Source organism: Macaca mulatta, chromosome 8, assembly GCF_049350105.2.
Source record: "Macaca mulatta isolate MMU2019108-1 chromosome 8, T2T-MMU8v2.0, whole genome shotgun sequence".
NCBI lineage: Eukaryota > Metazoa > Chordata > Mammalia > Primates > Cercopithecidae > Macaca > Macaca mulatta.
Genome location: NC_133413.1, coordinates 63,231,733 through 63,251,268, shown reverse-complemented (window position 1 = coordinate 63,251,268; position 19,536 = coordinate 63,231,733). Strand labels below are relative to the sequence as shown.

Here is a 19,536-nt window from a genome sequence, read left to right as displayed (position 1 = left end):
GTTGCTTTGGGCATTAATTTTTTTTTTTTTTTTTTTTTTTTTTTTTTTGAGACAAAGTCTCACTCTTTTCCCCCAGGTGGAGTGCAATGGCACAGTCTCGGCTCACTGCAACCTCCACCTCCCAGGTTCAAGCGATTCTCCTGCCTCAGCATCCCGAGTAGATAGCTGGGATTACAGGCATCTGCCACCATGCCTGGCTAATTTTTGTATTTTTAGTAGAGATGGGGTTTCACTATGTTGGACAGGCTGGTCTCGAACTCCTGACCTCAGGTCATCCACCTGCCTCAGCCTCCCAGAGTGCTGGGATTACAGGCCTGAGCCACTGCGCCCGGACAGGCATTAAATTTAATGAGCACCTTTGAGAAGGTCTGGTACACAGTAAGAAACCAGTAGGTGCGGGGTCCTTTGTACCTCACCCCTGCCCACTCAGAGGAAAGCAGTCATTTGCATCTTCATATAAGCCTGTGAGGCCAGTATTATATACTAATACCAAATCAGACAAATACATCAAAAAGAAGAAAACACATCTTCTGTAACTATTGACACAAATATTATCAGCAAAATACTAATAGATCCCATCTGGCAGAATACAAAACAAATTCCAATTGGCTTTGTTTCAGAAATGCAAGGTTGGTTTAACATCTAAAAGTCAATTTATGTCATACACTGTATCAGTAGAATGAATGGACAGAAGAAAACATGATTATCTCAATAGATGAAGAAAAAGCTTTTGACAAAACCCAACAGCCTTTCATCATAAAAACACTCAACAAACTAGGAATTGACTTCCTCAACCTATTAAAAGGCATCTGTGAGAACCCACAATTAACATCATACTCAATAATGTAAGATGCTTTTCCCCTAAAATCAAGATGAAGATGGCCTGCTCTTGCCACTGCTGCTCAACATTGTACTTTGAAGTTCTATCAAGGGCACTTAGGCAAGAAAAAGAAATTAAAGGCATTGGCCAGATGCAGTGGCTCATGCCTGTAATCCCAGCACTTTGGGAGGCTGAGATAGGCAGATCACCTGAGCTCAGGAGTTCAAGATCAGCCTGGCCAACATGGTGAAACCTGGTCTCTACTAAAAATAGAAAAATTAGCTGGGCATGGTGGTGGGCACCTGTAATCCCAGCTCCTTGGGAGGCTGAAACGGGAGAATTGATTGAACCTGGGGGGCAGAGGTTGCAGATTGTGCCCCTGCGCTCCATCCTGGGCAACAGAACAAGACTCTGTCTCAAAAAAAAAAAAAAAAAAAAAGCATCTAGATTGGTAAGCAAGAAATAAAACACTCTATTTGCATACATAGCCTTATCTTTTATTTAGAAAATCCTAAGGACTCCTCTAAAAAAATACTGTAATTAATAAACTAGTTCAGTAATGTTGGAGGATACAGGTTCAGTGTGCAAAAACAAACTGGCGCTAGCTGTGGTGGTGCATACCTGTAGTCCCAGCTACTCAGGAGGCTGAGGCAGCAGGATCGCTTGGGCCTAGGAGTTTGTGAACAGGGACGACAAAACAAGACCCTGTCTCTTAAAAAAAAATTATCATTCTTTCTACTAGCAATGAATCATCCAAAAATGAGATTTAAAAGACAGTTTCTTTTCTGATGGCATCAAAAAGGTAAAAATACTTAGGAATAAATTTAACAAAAGAAGTTCAAGACTTGTACAAATTACAAAACATTGTGGAAAAAAGTTAAGACAGAAGGGCATCCTGTGTTTACTGACTGGAAGACTTAATCTCCTTGAGATGATAGCCTGTCCCAAATTGATCTGCAAATTCATCACAATTGTTACCGTAATCTGAACTGTGTTTGTTGCAGAAAAGGGCAAGCTGATCCTAAAATTTATGCGGAATTGCAAGAGTCCCAAAATAGCCAAAGCAATCTTGAAAAATAACAAAGTCTCACACTATTTGACTAATTTTAAAATTTGTAAGCGAGGGTAATAAGACACTGTAGTGCTAGCCTGACATATATCAGTGGAATAGAATTGAGAGTCCAAAATAAGCCCTTGTATTCATGGTCAGTTGAACCCTTGCATTATGATTAAGGGTGCTGAGGCAGTTACATGAAGGAAATCGCTTTTTCAGCAAATGGTGCAGGGATAGCATAGCTTGATATCCTGATGCAAAAGGATGAAGTTGGACCCTTTCCTCACCATATGTACAAGTTAACTTAAATAGATCATAGACTTAAGTGTAAAAGCTAAAATTATAAAACTCCTACAGAACTCAATCTTTATGATCTTTATATTAGGCAAAACCTCTTCCTAAATAATTAGCATGTTGAAGAAGACAGAATACCTGCCTTGCATCAAGTTGCTTAAAATATAATTGGGGGATTATACCTGTAGATGAATTTTAAAACCTAAATAATTGTTTTTTCTAATGTTACAGCATTTTAAAAATTTTTCTAGTTTGTTTTTGGATGTTTTAGTGTAATGGGCAAATTCACACCTGGGATAGTAACTAGTGAGTGCATAGCATCCACTTAGTAAATCTACTGAAGTCTTTAGCCACTCAAGAACTACGACTTTATCAGTAACATGGATTCAGTCACAAGTAGGAAGAAGAGTGGTTCTTAATACCTGGGAAAAATAAGAAATTTAAAGACATCTCTAGATAAATGCATACACAAAGTTTTACTTATTATTTCAAAAGGTTTGTAGATCTAGGTCTGCTACAGAGAATATACAACATTGAAATTACATGCTAACTGAAATAAGCTGCTTTTGAAAATTTATGAAAACCCTTAAATTATTAAAGTGATCTGTATTAATATTTTAATTTCTAAAATCTTGAAGAATGTAAAGTTTAGAATTTCAAACCGAAACTCAATTATTCTCTCACTTTTAGAGAAAATATTCATATGTTGTCTGAAGAAAAACAGCGGATAATGCTGTTAGAACGAGTAAGTAAATTATCTTCTTGAAGTACCATGTTTAATATGTTCACTTTCGGATACAGTTAAAGAAACTACTAGCTAAGCAGTTGGTGGTATTTCAACCCTCCCATTTGTTGTAATTTCCCAATGAATTAAGTCTGTATGAGAGGAAAAAGTTGGTAGTTTTTATTAAATCCGTGTGTAAAGTAATAGTTTTATCTAATAGTTCAGAATTCAGCAAAATAACATAAATAGCCATTTTAAACATCTGTTTCAAAAACAAAGTATTAAATACTTTTTAGAAATGGGCAAAAACAAAAATAAGTAATGAAGGGAGTTATGTTTTAAATAAAGAATTGGAATGGACAAGGAAAAACTGATAATAAATGGTTTCCTTTATTAAGGGTACTATAAGATCAAATTGGTACACATTTGGCAGATCATTGCTCATAGATTACTTTTCATTCTTTAGGTGTATAGATTTTCAACAATGCCTTTTTTTCTTTACAAGTGTAATTGATAAAAATCCAAATTCAGAATTGTACAACTTCATTTGAATATAGCATGTTTTCTATTATTAAAGGGTTATGTGATTTCCTACGTCAGCTTAACCTGAGATGTTATGTTACAGATGCCAGATATATTCTCTTAGGCATGACTTAGTTAACAAAGTCTCTGGGGATAGATCTCAGATTTTACTACATATTTATGTATTTCACAGGTGTTTCTAATGCGTATTAATGTTTGACAGTCCTTGGTAAATGTATCTAAAATTGCTCTGGTTCTCATTTAAGCCAGTAGATAATGAAAACAGTTGGAAAGGATTCATCGAAAATAATATCCCCATGAACTTTTCATGCCCGAACCAAACATTTTTGTCGGATGAAAACTTTTTGACAATCACTGTTTAGATTTATTTGAGTAGGTACAAGGATAAACCACAGGTCTCTCTTTTTTTTTCTACCTGCAGACATTGCAATTGAAAGAAGAAGAAAATAAACGGTTAAATCAAAGACTGGTAAGATTTTTCTTCTTGGTAAATTGGTCTTAACATTTTAAATGATTTGCATTATATTCCATCAGAGAATGTATGCTTTGATTGACTTATCTATAGTAGGTTTGTTGGTCCACGTTGGTCATTGAATCCTATTGATTTTCAGAATGCTGGCGTCAGGCCAGAGTTATCTCCTGACTCTAGATTCGGACTTTTTTCTTAATGTGAAATTAAATAATGTCTTGGCGAATTTACGACTTTAGATCTGATCAGTTGAAGCACCTAAGATTATTTTTGAAAGAATCATCAAAATCAGTTTTGAGCTATGCTTCATAAGCCTTTTGAAGATTAATATATTTACTCACAAGTGTGCATAATTTTAATACATTATATCTTTTCATGAATTTTTTTTTTTTTTTAAGACAGAGTCTTGCTCTGTAGCTTAGGCTGGAGTGGGTGCAATCTCGACTCACTGCAACCTCCACCTGCCGGGTTCAAGCGATTTTTGTGCATTAGTCTCTCAAATAGCTGGGATTACAAGTGTGCACCATCTCACCCGGCTAATTTTTGCATAATTAGTAGAGACAGGATTTCTCCATTTTGGACAGGCTGGTCTCAAACCCCTGGCCTCAAGTGATCTGCCCACCTTGGACTCCCAAAGTGCTGCTATTTACAGCTGTGAGCCTCTGCACCCAGCCCTTTTCATGAGTCTTATTTTTAGGTGAAAGTGCCTGAAAGGCAAGAGATCCCATATGGTACTGTAAATTGCCCTGGTTTTTATTGTTTTGTTTTGTTTTGTTTTTAATAAAAAAAAAATCGAGACAAGGTCTCTTTCTGTTGCCCAGGCTGAAGTGTGGTGGTGCAGTCTTGGCTCACTGCAGCCTCAACCTCTTTGGCTCAAGCAATCCTCCTGCCTTAGCTCAGCAAGTAGCTGGGAGTATAGGCGAGTGCCACCGCACCTGGCTAATTGTTGTTTTGGTTTGGTTTTAGGTTTTGTTTTTTTTTTTTTTAGAGATGGGGTTTCACCATCTTGTCCAGGCTGGGCTCGAACTACTGAGCTTAAGTGATCTGCCTGCCTCAGCCTCCCCAAGTGCTGGGATTCCAGGCAAATTGGAATTGCCTGGAATTTTGCTGCACCCAGCCAAATTGCCTTGGCTTTAACTTGTGAATGTAACCAGTTATTTGAACAGTCCATTTTATAGCAAATTATGTGTTTTAATAAAGCAATAACTTTATTTTTTCAAATTCTGATAATTACAGTTTACAAGGTAGTAGGAACAGTTTAAGGCTTCTGTTCAGTACTTTTGAAAAGTTTTGAAATACGTTTTAGAATTTAGTTTGTTTAAAAAATAAAAATACCTTGTTGTGCCCAGGTTGGTCAGGACACATCACAGCTTGGTTTTATACATTTTAGGGAGACATGAGATATCAACCAGTATTTGTAAGATGTTCTGTCTGGAAAGGTGGGACAACTCAAAGCTGGGGAGAGGGCTTACAGGTCATAGGTAGATAAGAGACAAATGGTTGCATTATTTTGAAACTGTGATTAGCCTTTCACTGAATACACAATTTACATGTCAGAGGAGAGTAGAGGAATTGTCACTTATGCTTTAGTCTGACTTAGTGAAACAGTAGGGCCGAGGAAACGATCAGATATGCATTTGTTTCACGTGAGCAGAAGAACAGAGGGGTGACTTCAAGTTCTGTCTGTTCTTTGTCCACAAGAAATTTTCTTGTGGGCAAATTGTGAGGTCTTTGTAGCTATGTTATTTTAGGAATAAAATGGGAGGCAGGTTTGCCTGATGTAGTTCCCAGCTTGGCCTCCCCTTTTCCTTAGTGATTTTTGGTTCCCAAGATTTGTTTTCTTTTCACAGAATAAATTGTCTTTCAGACCCAGAGAGCGTTACAGTCACATTCAGAAAGGTGTCCAAATGTAAATCACACTTTCACATAGACTTACAGCTATATTCACAAATTTTTTCTTCCATTGTCTTCATTTATAATACACAAAAAACTTAAGCTTTTAAAAAATTAAAGTTGAATTATAGTCTTAAAAATGATGGTCAGTCTTCACTGGCAGGATATAGACCATTTGTCTGGATAATTTTAGGAAGTTGCTATGCAATTTTAGGCCTTCCTAGTTAATTATTTATTGTTTTATTTCTCTTTTTTAAAACACCTATTGAGAGCCCTGCATTTTACCAGATAGTGTTCAGAGGGAAATGGAGGAAATTCAGAGCATCAAAATTTGACTTAATAAACAAAAAAATCCTTATCTGTCCTTGGTTTGTGCAACCATGCATTGTGCTCGCTTTGCTTGGGAAAAATAGATGTTTTTACCACCCTTTCAAGCTTCAAAGACCTTGGTTTCCATGCTCCAGGTCTTATGAGATGGTGTGGATAAATGGATTGAAGGTTCTTTGAAGAGCAGAACAGTCCCAACTGAGCTATGGCTATAGCTTATCAGCTACCATATACCTGATAAGCTGTATGGCTATAGGTTATCAGGTAGCTTATCAGTTACCATTTCATTGTGCTCATCATCAATAGAGGAAATGGGTGGCTATCACATCTTTGTTTCGTGATTGTTCACAAGTTTTTTTAAACTGAGACATCTCAGAAGTTGCATTGAAGATGAGAAAAGAGGTTTGTTCTCAGCCTTCAGAACTTTATGCTCCTACCCCAGTTTAAACAGAGTAGTATTGTTTGCTAGGCAAGGTGTCAGAGCGCTGGCATTGCAAAATGGTTGACTCTGGGTTGGTAAGAAGAGTTTACCGACAACAGTATAGGTTTGAAAAAGGAAAGTTTTATTAGAGCTAATGCTGCTGAAGAGTGTAGTGGGGCGCCTCAGCAAGAGAGGACTGAGCGCTGTGGTGAATTTTCCCTACAAGCATATATGGACCTTAAGGTGGGATCTTAAGGGTAGTTTGGACCAATATTGGCCATGTGGGTCATGATAAATGATTACATTTGTAGACATTTTTGTGTCTCAGTGTCAGCAAGGGTTGCTCAGTGAGTTTTGGCATGCATACATTCCGGAGATGTGTAGAAATTCTAGTTACTTACAACATTTTTGAAAAAGACCTGTATCCACATGCTAGGAAAGTTTAATTACTTCTAAATTCCTCAGATAGCGTTTTGCCTCCAGATGGCCTGTTTGATGGTCACCAGGTGGTCTTTGCTTGCTGCATTATAACTCTAACCTCTGCCTCCCAGGCTCGGGTGATCTTCCCACCTCAGACTTCCGAATAGCTGCGACCATGGGCACCTGCCATTACGCCCAGCTAATTTTTTGTATTTTTGGTAGAGACAGGGTTTCACCATTTTGCCCAGGCTTGAGATTTTAAATATTTTTGGGTTTTTTTGTTTGTTTGTTTTTGTATGTTGGGACAACTAAGTTCCTCTTCAAAGACTCAACTTCCTGTTCATAAGTTGTAAGATTGTAAATCAACCCCATCCACTTCTCCCCGCTGCCTTCTCCTTTTCTCAACAAATCCTGTTTGTAAAAAGTTTAGGTCTAAGCCAACTGGGATCAGCTTAGTTTGTGTGGTCCAACCCTAGGCAATAGGACACAGAAACAAACTGCATTAGAGATAAAAACCCCTTCCTTCCTTTGTTTGGTGTTCTCTTGCAACCTTGACGGCTGCGAGCAGCACCCTTCTGCAGAAGTAAAGTTGCTTTGCTGATAAATTTTTCAAGTGTTTGTTTCTTTTGGCTGTGCTGAGCACTTGTTTCCAACATTTTTATTTTTCCAAAAGGAAAGATTTTGAAACTAATGCATTAGAATTTTCAAAGCCTTCTTGAAAAACTTGTCCTTTTCTCTGTTTTATTTTTAAGATTAAATATGTAATGTAAATAAAATGTGATTCTAAAATCAGTTTTTAATCTAACCAAATTTGCTAATTGTTGAAGTAAAGGAATTATTAATGAACATAAGAACTGTTATGGCCGGGCGCGGTGGCTCAAGCCTGTAATCCCAGCACTTTGGGAGGCCGAGGCGGGTGGATCACGAGGTCAGGAGATCGAGACTATCCTGGCTAACATGGTGAAACCCCGTCTCTACTAAAAATACAAAAAACTAGCCGGGCGTGGTGGTGGGCGCCTGTAGTCTCAGCTACTTGGGAGGCTGAGGCGGGAGAATGGCGTGAACCCGGGAGGCGGAGCTTGCAGTGAGCCGAGATCACGCCACTGCACTCCAGCCTGGGAGACACAGCGAGACTCCGTCTCAAAAAAAAAAAAAAAAAAAAAAAAAAGTTATTAGTTTGGGCTCTTTAAAGCTGGACACAGACTTGAATGTATGTAACAGTGGGTGAAATTTTTGCGATAAGAATACATGTGGTACTCAAATTGTGTAAGTTCATAAACTTGTTTTTTGTTTTTTTTTTTTTAGATGTCTCAGAGCATGTCTTCAGTATCTTCAAGGCATTCTGAAAAGATAGCTATTAGAGAGTAAGTACTTTAGTTTTGTGGGTATTTTTCTGTGAAAAACATTCACCGAATTGTTAATGAAAATATATTTCAGTGAGAGTAATTCAGGTCCAGGTTCATTGAGCTGTTTTGCACTCAGTAGTAGTAAAAGTTTTTTATTGGAAAGCAGGATTTTTCTAAATTGTTATTCTGGAAACGTTTAGATTGCCAAAACTTTCCTATTATAGCATTATGATTCACATACATATCCTTGAAGCCTTTTCCTGCAGTTAGCTTTTCAGCATGTGCTACCTCTTTTACATCTCATTTATCTCCTTAGTCTTGTTAATCTATATTGGAGAGTTTTGATTTATTTTTAAGTTGCAATGTTTCCCTATTTTTAGCTTTTAGATTTCCTTTTATTAATATTCTACAAATTCATAATAAACTGAAATTGTCAATGAAAAGAGTCAGACTCTAAAATATTTGAAGAGATTTATTCTGAGTCAAATATGAGTGACCATGGCCTGTGACACAGCCCTCAGGAGCCCCTGAGAACATGTGCCCAAGGTGGTAGGGATGGTAGTGAGGGGGAAGCTTGATTTCATACATTTTAGGGAAACATGAGACATTGAAGATACAAATTGGTTTGGTCCACAAAGTGGGACAAGTGAAAGGTGGGAGGGTAGCTTCCAAGATACAGGTAGATTTAAAAGTTTTCTGATTGGCAGTTAGTTGAAAGAGTTGTCAGTAGAAAGGAATGTCTAGGTTAAGATAAGAAGTTGTGGAGACCAAAGTTTTATCATGCAGATGAAGCCTCCAGGTAGCAGGCTTGACAGATAATAGTTTGAAATGTTTCTTATCACGCTTAACCTCTGTTTTAATGTTAAATTCTTGTTGACTTTTCCTGAATTCTAAAAGGGAAGAGGACATGATGAGGCAAGTCCAACCCCTGCCTCTTGTCATGGCCTGAACCAGTCTTTCAGGTTAAATTATATATTATGGGCACTGGCCTAGAGGAGGAAGTTCATTCAGATGGTTGGTTTGGGGGGCTTCAAATTTGATTTTTGGTTTACAGAATTTATCAGTTGAATCGTTAAATAATTTTCCTGAACTGTTTTACCCCATAGTTACAATTTTTCTTTAGCTTTGGTTATTTAAGGTGGAGCTCTGGAATAATAAAAGCATTGTTAGCAACTCATGAATAGTGAGTTATTCCTGACAGGAAGGTTGTGAAAGTTAAGACCCTTTATTTAACTTCTTGTATTTTGTTTCTAAATTTCTAAATTTGTTGACCACATTTTTGGTTGTCAGATATCTGTGATTCTGACTTTTCATGTCTTATTAAAAATTTCATCTTCTCTCAGTGATTTGAAAGGGCTTGGTGGCATCTGTCTTTACCAGCTGTATGTCATGTCAATGGGCAGTTCATTAATGGTCTTTCAGAGACTAGAGAGTGGGAGGAACTCCAAAGATACTGCCTCATAGAGGCCTCATCTCCCAACTCCCCATTTTAAGTTATTAGCTTTTGGTGTTTAGCCAAAACAGTACCTGCCACATGGTTGTTAGGTAGTCAATAAGTATTTGTAGGGTAACTTAATAAATAAAAGACATTAAAAGTTTCTCCAGCTGATTTTGATGATTTATTAGGTATAGGATCTACCAACTTAAATGATCTTGACAGCTGAAAAATATGAGATTGATTTTCAAGGTCTTTTGATGTTTTGAACAACAGTTCTAAAAAGGCTGTAAAGAGACAAACACCACTTAAGCATGTAATTGGTTGTACCCACTTCTCTCTTTCCCTGTCTTCTTCTTTCGGGCTTATACCCCAAAATAGTATATCTGTTGACTTGTTTAGACCTAATTAAGCACTTACGGACCTAGCTCAATTGCTTTTTCTTGTAAATTGAAGAGCACGGCCACGGCGCTTGAAGACAAGATCTAATTTTTCTTTGACACTGTGACTGTATATGAGATGTCTCTCTGAATTTTTGGTGTGAAATGAAAGATTGGTAGAAAAAATCTTCCTGTGACTGGATAAACTATAACGGGTGCTTTTTCTGCTTTTCATCCAGTTTCTTAACGTTAGATAATGGAAACTTGATTAAAGAAATGTTTGGTCTTTGACAGCCCCTGACATCATCCTTTGAATATCTGTGCATGACCAGCAGTCTCATTAGGACCTGGGCAGAATACAAAAAGAATATCATGTAAAAGTGAAATTTAATATTTGTGTTAATATCTTAATATGTAGTTGAGCATTGAAGCATATATAATTAAGTTTTCAGAATAGGGAGATTGAAGTAACTCTAAGTCAATAAAATTGCATTTCTTTATTCAGTTTTCAGGTGGGAGATTTGGTACTCATCATCCTAGACGAACGCCATGACAATTATGTGTTATTTACTGTTAGTCCTACTTTATATTTTCTACATTCAGAGTCTCTACCTGCCCTGGATCTCAAACCAGGTGAGGGTGGTAAGTGTCATTCCATGACTAAAATATAAACCTGGAATGGAGGAAATTATATAAGTAAAGATTTTTTTTTCCCTGTTTAATTATATAAGAATTAAGTCACTAAGAGGGAACCCTGTTTAATCTGCTTTTTAATAAAATCTACATTATCTAGATTATTTTCATGGATTCCATTTACAATTCAGAGTTAAGGAGTGTAGCTTATACAAGGGACCAGTTGATCAGAATGTGCAGTGATTCGGACATCTCATACCCTAGCAGTTGCATAATTATATTGTCAAAATTCTCATGTACAGACTATTCAAGATTAATGTAGGCTTATTTGTTTATATAAAAGCATTATTTTTTGGCAAAACAAAAGTTTTCTTAAACTATAAAATGTCTATCCTGTATCATCCTGTGTTCCTACCTTGTTTATCATTATACTGTTCTATAAGTAAGTCCATTTAGATTGATGTTCCTAATCTAATTGGACTGCCTCACAAACAAAGTCAGATAGATAGATAGATAGACAGATAGATAGATAGATAGATAGATAGATAGATAGATAGATAATTTTTTTCGAGATGGAGTCTTGCTCTGTTTTCTAGGCTGGAGTGCGGTGGCACAATCTCAGCTCACTGCAACCTCCGCCTCCCAGGTTCAAGCAATTCTTTTTTTTTTTTTTTTTTTTTGTTTGTTTGTTTGTTTGTTTGAGACGGAGTCTCGCTCTGTCGTCCAGGCTGGAGTGCAGTGGCCGGATCTCAGCTCACTGCAAGCTCCGCCGCCCGGGTTCCCGCCATTCTCCTGCCTCAGCCTCCCGAGTAGCTGGGACTACAGGCGCCCGCCACCACGCCCGACTAATTTTTTGTATTTTTTAGTAGAGACGGGGTTTCACCGTGTTAGCCAGGATGGTCTCGATCTCCTGACCTTGTGATCCACCCGCCTCGGCCTCCCAAAGTGCTGGGATTACAGGCGTGAGCCACCGCGCCCGGCTCAAGCCATTCTTCTTCCTCAGCTTCCCGAGTAGCTGGAATTACAGGCATGCGCCACCACGCCTAGCTAATTTTTGTATTTTTAGTAGAGACGGGTTTCCCCCATGTTGGCTAGGCTGGTCTCAAACTCCTGACCTCGTGATCTGCCTGCCTTGGGCTCCCAAAGTGCTGAGATTACAGGCTTGAGCCACCGTACCCGGCCTTTTTTTTCTTTAAGATGAGTTTTTGCTCTGTCACCCAGGCTGGAGTGCAGTGACATGATCATTGGTCACTGTAGCCTTGAACTCTTGGGCCCAAGAAATCTTCCTGCCTCAGCCTCCTGAGTAGCTGGGACTAGGGACTATAGATGTGCACCACCACTATGCCCATTTTTTGTTTTGTTTTGTTTTGTAGAGACAGGGTCTCGCTTTGTTGACCAGGCTGACAAATTCCTAGTCTTGAACTAGGCCGCTTTCCTGTGACAGCTCCATCATGGCTATTTGTGGTTGACTGTTTAGAGTATCCATGAAACAGTAATCATGTAACCATGAAAAATGAGAAGATAGCTTATAACTTACTATTTTTACTTAGTACTTTTTACCTTGAAAAGAATGAACCTGATACTTCTTTTGTTTATGTTTTTGTTTTTTTCAGTTGTTTAAACTTTTTATTTGAATATGATTTTTAAACTTACACAGTGTTGCAAAGATTACTATAGTACAAAGAAAACCCATATTTCTTGACCCAGATTTACCTGTTAACATTTTACCCCACTTACAGTATCTCTTTATGTGTATGTATCTAATATATAAATATACACAAATGTGTGCACACTTTTTTCCCCCAGAACTGCATGATGATAAGTTACATCTTAGCCTATTACCTTTCAACATTTCCATGTTCATTTTCTTAGAGTTCAGTGTTTAAATCTGGGAAATATTAAAAAACATTTTTTAAAATGCACACTGCCATTTTAAAGGCTTTCACAAGTACTGCAGAAAAGAATTTATTTAACAGTCTTACTTAACCATGAATAACCCCGCCTTCCTTTTTTCCTTTGAGGAATGCCAGTTGGGGTCCTGCTACCCTACTGTGTTGTTGCCTTGGAAGAGTGTGGATTACCAGAGTGTTTTTATGCCTTTTGAGAGTGGAGCTCGGCGTCATACAAGCATTTAGTTTAGATGATTCTTTTTGGATCTTAGTAATTGGCTGTGAAGTGTTAGTTTACTCTTCAGAGAAGTCACCACACTCTATTGTCCAAGAGCTTTTATGTTTCTGTCATTGATCGTATTCTTCAGGTTCATTTCTGATTATTTATTTGGGATATCTTTCATGTATATCTTCCCAAATTATTTTTATGGAATAAAAATTCATATGCCTTCTTTCAAAGGGTTTAGCCTAAACAAAATATAGACAGTTCACAACTTACGGTAGTTCTACTTAAGATTTTTTAAATTTACCACGGTGCAAAAGTGATACACATTCATAGAAACCCTACTTTCAGTATCCATACAACCATTCTGTTTTTCACTTTTAGTATTCAATAAATTACACGAGACATTCAGCACTTTAAAATATGCTTTTTGTTAGATGATTTTGCCCAACTGTAGGCTAATGTAAATGTTCTGAGACTAGGCTAAGCTATGGTGTATGGTAGATTAGAAGTTTTAAATACAGGCCGGGCGCGGTGGCTCAAGCCTGTAATCCCAGCACTTTGGGAGGCCGAGATGGGCGGATCACAAGGTCAGGAGATCGAGACCATCCTGGCTAACACGGTGAAACCCCGTCTCTACTAAAAATACAAAAAACTAGCCGGGCGAGGTGGCGGGCGCCTGTAGTCCCAGCTACTCGGGAGGCTGAGGCCGGAGAATGGCGTGAACCCAGGAGGTGGAGCTTGCAGTGAGCTGAGATCTGGCCACTGCACTCTAGCCTGGGCTACAGAGCTAGACTCCGTCTCAAAAAAAAAAAAAAAAAAAAAGTTTTAAATACATTTTCAACTTAGATATTTTCAATATGGGATGGGTTTAATCTGGACATAACCTTGAGAGGCATCTGTAGTTTATTGCCTGAATACTTTTGAAGTCAACTTTAGTATGACAGCTGCTTTTCTGATGAATTTTAAAAGAGAATGGATATCACTTGACTTGTCACATTTTGGCTTTATAAGGACTAGGATTATCCTGTCTTCTCTCACATTTTTCAACTTTCCTTCATTCACACAAGTACTGCCCTTCTAGACTTTTTTGGTTCTTAACCCTTATTAGTTATTTATTGAGTACCAGCTTGTATACACACTCTTTTGCCCAGCACTATGGCGTACAGATGTGAGAACTGTTCAGTTGCTGCCTTTGAGAACTTGTATTAAAAATACTGCCTCTCAGAGTGTTTTGCTTTGAACCTATACATTTTGTTTGCTTAAAGAAATGGGAAAGGTTATCTTTTAGTTCTTTCGATAGATGGCACTATTGAGTTAGCCTAGAATTCCTAGATATTTGTTCATGATTTGTACTTAGATTATTAGTGTTTCCTGAACTGTTATTTCTGTGACTTGACATATCGTGTACGTTTAGAGTAACAAGAGCTATGCACACATTACTGGTTGAAAAGTAACATGAATTTAGTTTTGTAAATTGTTAAGCATTTCAGTGATTTCAGCAGTTTTTGAAGTCTTACATATTCTTCCACTTGTGAGAGCTTTTTTAGTCTGTTTTAATTCTGGCAGTTATGTTTCCATGAATAATTATTATCATACTTTCAAAAAGAAATTAACTGTTTAATTTCCTTAGCTTCAGGTGCATCTAGAAGACCCTGGGTACTTGGAAAAGTAATGGAAAAAGAATACTGTCAAGCCAAAAAGGTAAAAACCACATCATGTGATACTAAGCTTAGGAACTATAAAGAATATTTTAATACTGCTTTATATAGAAATCATTACCACTGCTGTTCTTGGCTTTTATGCTTATTTGAGTTAGAGCTTGACTTTAATGAGAATGAGTTTGAACTGGCAATTTATAAGTATTCATGTTGTCCTTAGATAGTAGAGATAGATTAACTACAGCCTATCAATATATAATGGAAAACTACTACAAAGTCTGTGTTCTATGACTGTTAGGTTACTAGTGTAACTAATTTGCAGGAAAAAAAAATCCCTGCATAACTAGTGACAAAAAGGGAATTTTATTTGTAAATACAGTTGATGTTTTATTATTTTCATACTCTACCCCCATTAAAGAAAGGTAGTCTAAAGTATTTGGTGACTTAAAAATTGGACTGATTGTGTAATAATATCAGTGCTCTATAATCAGTGAAACCTTCTGAGCATTCTTCTTGACTCACTATAATTTGGGGCCTCGATGTACAAAACATGAATAGAACTTGAACCATATAGTATTGAGGTTTCTTTGATACTTAAAATAATGATGTATGGCTCACTTTGTATTATAGTCTTTAGCAGTGGCTACCAACTTTGTCTTTGCTATTCACTCAATATATTCTTTGTTGGTGAGGGGTAGATCTTACATAGTTTGATAAAGACCATCACATCCCTCCAACCCTTCAATACTCAGCAATGAGTAATGTGATAGGAGGGTATTTGTGTGATATCGTTTATTTATTTTTTTGTTTCTTTTTGTTTTTGTGGGGTGTGTGTGTGTGTGTGTGTGTGTGTGTGTGTGTGAGATGTGGTTTAATCATTTAATGATTCCATTTTTTTCTTTCCCTCTTAGGCACAAAACAGATTTAAAGTTCCTTTGGGGACAAAGTTTTACAGAGTGAAAGCCGTATCATGGAATAAGAAAGTATAACTTATGGACAAAATTAATACATTCTATGACTTTTTTTTCTGATTTGTCCTGCAGTGCTCATTCATCACTCCAAAAACAGCAGGCCATCTTTTTATGCAAAAGTCAGCGTGACAATATGCTTCATTGGTGTACATCATTTACTTTTTAACTGGCTTCATTTTAGGAATAATTAATTCATCAAAATCCTTGGCTGAATTAAAATGGTTTTTGTTTTTTGTTTTTACCCAGACAACTCTAGAAATGCGGACCAAACTAGTTCATTTTCTCAAAGGGCATACCTTGTGCATTGTGGCTTATGATGAGCCATATTAATTGCCTGTTAAATATACACTAGCTTGAACTTAGATGTTAAATGTTATTATTACCAGCATTTGTCCTTTTGTGAAATCAGTATCAGAATACTTGCACTCTTTAACACATTCTTTATAAAATGTATAAATTCTTCAAAACTATTTAAAGAGGAGTGTTATTGCATGCAGATAATCATTTTGAGTTTGCCTCAGTAGATTACTAAAGCAAATTGTTTCAGTTTTCTTAAATGCCCTTTGATGTTTCAAAAAAAAGGAACTGTAATTTGATTGACTGATTTTAAGATCAGCCATAAATAATCAGCAATCTTCAAAAGCACTTTCAATGGATTGGTCATCTGGGTTCTAAAGGGAAGAGTCTGTGCTACTAACCATTTCAAATGCAGACTCAAACCTTCCCAACATCTTTATGACTCTAGAATAATCATATTGATGAAATCGTAATTCATGGTTGAGTTTCAGAACAAAAGATATTCATTGCACATTAACCATTTAGAGGTCATTTAAATAACAAAATATTGTATTGTAAAAGAACTGTACAATTTTAAAACAATAAAGATTTGAACCTGTAAATGTGTGTGCCTTTTAAAGAAGGATACATTTTTAATATATTTGAGTGATTGCTGGGAAGTGTGAAAATATTGTTATGTATCATATCAAAGAGAAACATGTTTATTACAAAAATGTTCTTTAACTATATACTATGTAACAGGGTAAACAGTGTTATGTAGAATAGAATTGTGTAAACTAGATCTTTAGAGAAGTTGCCATTGAGCAAAGTTATTTAAATGAGTTAGTTGAGTTGGATGAGAATTGTTTGAGGTCTGTTGCTAGAGAACAATAATAAAATAATTCTTTTTCAGAAAATATTTAATTTCTTCATAAAAATAAGTTAAATATTTTTTTAAATATGTGTATCTAATAGTACAAAATGGAATAAACATCATAGTGTATAGAAAACTGAATTTGACAAGTTAATGAATAAATGAACAAATGATTTCACATGTTTCTATTTAATCTTTCCATGACATCTTTATGCAAAGACTGTTAAAGCAATAACTTTATATAGAGGGCGATTTTGTGAAGCAGATCTGGTTAGGTCTAAATGAATCTGCCAGCTAGGCCATTTTGACTTAATTGGTACTCTTCAAATTTCATATGTGGTCATTGTACTGTGGAATTTTTGTGACACATGATATCAAATCAAATCATTAATATTGCTGTTGAAGATTGAGATTGTTGCCTATAGTTTCCTTATATGCTGTTTTGTGTCTGTGTTGTTATTGTTCACATGTATCTTTATAAAGCACAAAAAAATGAAATAATTTTCTTAGTTAAAAAGTTGAAGAGAAATGAAACTTGGAAATCTAAACTCATCAACTGAGTTATTAGCTTTGGGTAAAGGTGGTGTACCCTCATCTTTGGCATTAGGGTACCTCACTTCCAGTTCTAGATCTAACGTTAACTTTAGGTGAGTTCCATAAACTCTGAACCTCAGTTTTCTCATGTCTAAAATGGGGTAATAATAGGACCTGCCTCAGAGGGATATTTTGCAGATTAAGAATTGTAAGTGTAAAGGGCTTTGAACAATTTCAGGCATATGCTAAGCACTCAACATGTGTTAGCTATTATAAAGATTTCTTTATGTAATACAATCAAACCTGTAAGGTACTATTCAGACTTGCATGGAAATGTAGCTCCTTTTATTACATAAGTGAAGATTTAAATAACATTTTACACATAAACTTTAAGCACACGAATTACATAGATTGATTTATTTTGGCAAAGGTGAGTGGATATACTAAGAATGAGCAAAAATCATATGAACGGTCATTTTTATTGATTTTTTAAAATTGTCAAGATACAAACACATGCACATTCTTTCCAAAAAATAATACACCCCAAGATCCCTGTCCTGTTTCCCAAATTTTGCCACCTAGAGGCAATTACTTTTACTTGTAAAGACATTTGTATATGGAGTACCAAATTATATGGCTATGCTGATATTTTGATAAATCCATGTACATTTTTAATTGACTTTCTCATATAAGATTTAGTTCTTTCATACCTTGCCCACTTCTGTCTTTCCTGTATACTTTATTACGTTCTAGTTTGTGCATTAAGATTTGCATTATGACGACTTAAGACGATTACTTTTTCTTGTACTGCCCACAGATTTTTATTTGAAGATTTTTTATTTTCTTTCTTATTGTGCTGTTACCTTGTAGTTATCATAGCTTCAGTATTTTCAGATGCAGATGCTGCTTCATATTTAGTCTATCAAGCCACTTTTCTCAGACCTCCATTGTGGAACTGTTCTGTTTCAAACATCTGTTTGCTCTTTAAGCTATTTCATATTCTAGGACTTTCCTTAACATTTTTGTTAGGAAGCTGCATTTCATGGACTCTCTTCTCTTTCGTACTAGAGGTTTTGATTAAGTGACTTCCTAGGAAAGAATTCGTGAAATAAATTTTCTGAACCTCTGTAAGTAGGCTCATGATTGATAGTTTAACAGTGTCATTTCTTTGCAGACATTGTCTTCTGTCGTTTGGGGTATTGTGAAATCTAATACCATTCCATCTGTGTTCTTTTATAGATTGTGTTTGATGATAATGTCTTGCAGTTGCCAACCCCCAACCATTCTTAGTACTAGGCAATCAGAGAACCCTTTCAGCCTAGAGATGTATGTCCTGTAGCACTAAGGGAGTTTTTTTGTTTTTGTTTTTGTTTTTGTTTTTTTAGAAAATGTCTTTTTATATTATCTCCTACATTCTATTTAATTAATATTCTAATGTTGTCTGGGAGTTTGCGCAATGTGTCTTTTAAGCCATGTCATTGAATTTTGCGTTGACAACTATGGCTTTAACTTACAAGATTGCTGATCACCTTTTCATGAATCCTATGCATCTGTTTTGTTTTTTTAACTCTGAAAATACAAATTAGTGTTTTCTAATTTTCTTCTATTCTCTCTGTTGTCTTCCATGCTCTTTTTTTCTCATTTAGTCTTTATTTCATGTTGGAAGTGTTCCTCAAATGTCTTATGATCCTGGCTTGTCTCCTCATATTCAAGAGTAGGGCATTAAACTGCTGAACTTCTGTATCCAGAAAATAAGGAAGAATTATAGACTTATAATTTTAAACCTTTATGAAATCTTAGAAATCATCTAACTTAGTCCTTTTTGTTTCATTTTTTTATATTGAGATGAAATTCACATAAAGTTAGTAATTTGAAAATGAACAGTATCAATACTTAATTTTTTATGGCTAAATAATATTCCATTATATATATATGTGTGTGTGTGTATATATATATCCCATAATCTGTTTATTCATTCACCTCTTCATAAACATTTAGGTTTTTGGCTTTAGTTACTAGTGCTGCTATGAAAACACATATGTACATGGCTACCTGTTTTCAATTCTTTTGGGTATATCCTAAGAGAATTGTTAGAAAATATGATAATACTATGTTTAACTTTCTGAAGAACAGCCAAATTGTTTCCAACAGTGGCTGAAACATTTTACACTCTTACCAGCAATGTATGAGGGCTCCAAGTTTTTCATATGCTTGCTATCACTTCTTTTTTTTTTTAAAAAAAAAAAAGAAAAAATTATGGCCATTTTAGTGAGTGTTACTTGCTTGTGGGTCATTTGTGTGTCTTCATTGGAGAAATATCTATTCAAGCTCTTGGCCTGTTTTTTAGTT

The 19,536-nt window shown here is 36.1% G+C and overlaps 1 protein-coding gene across 2 annotated transcripts in view; it reads left to right on the top strand.

The window, feature by feature from the left end:
• Positions 1-16,651, top strand: part of RB1CC1 (RB1 inducible coiled-coil 1) — a 96,891-nt gene extending 80,240 nt beyond the window's left edge. Inside the window, 6 exon segments of one of the 2 annotated variants that reach the window (NM_001266144.1) lie at positions 2,859-2,913; positions 3,857-3,904; positions 8,271-8,329; positions 10,632-10,768; positions 14,505-14,575; positions 15,444-16,651. In NM_001266144.1, the coding sequence (NP_001253073.1) occupies positions 2,859-2,913; positions 3,857-3,904; positions 8,271-8,329; positions 10,632-10,768; positions 14,505-14,575; positions 15,444-15,521 (448 nt within the window). In that variant the 3' untranslated portion in view covers positions 15,522-16,651. 2 annotated transcript variants of the gene reach the window in all.
• The last annotated feature ends 2,885 nt before the right edge of the window (positions 16,652-19,536 follow it).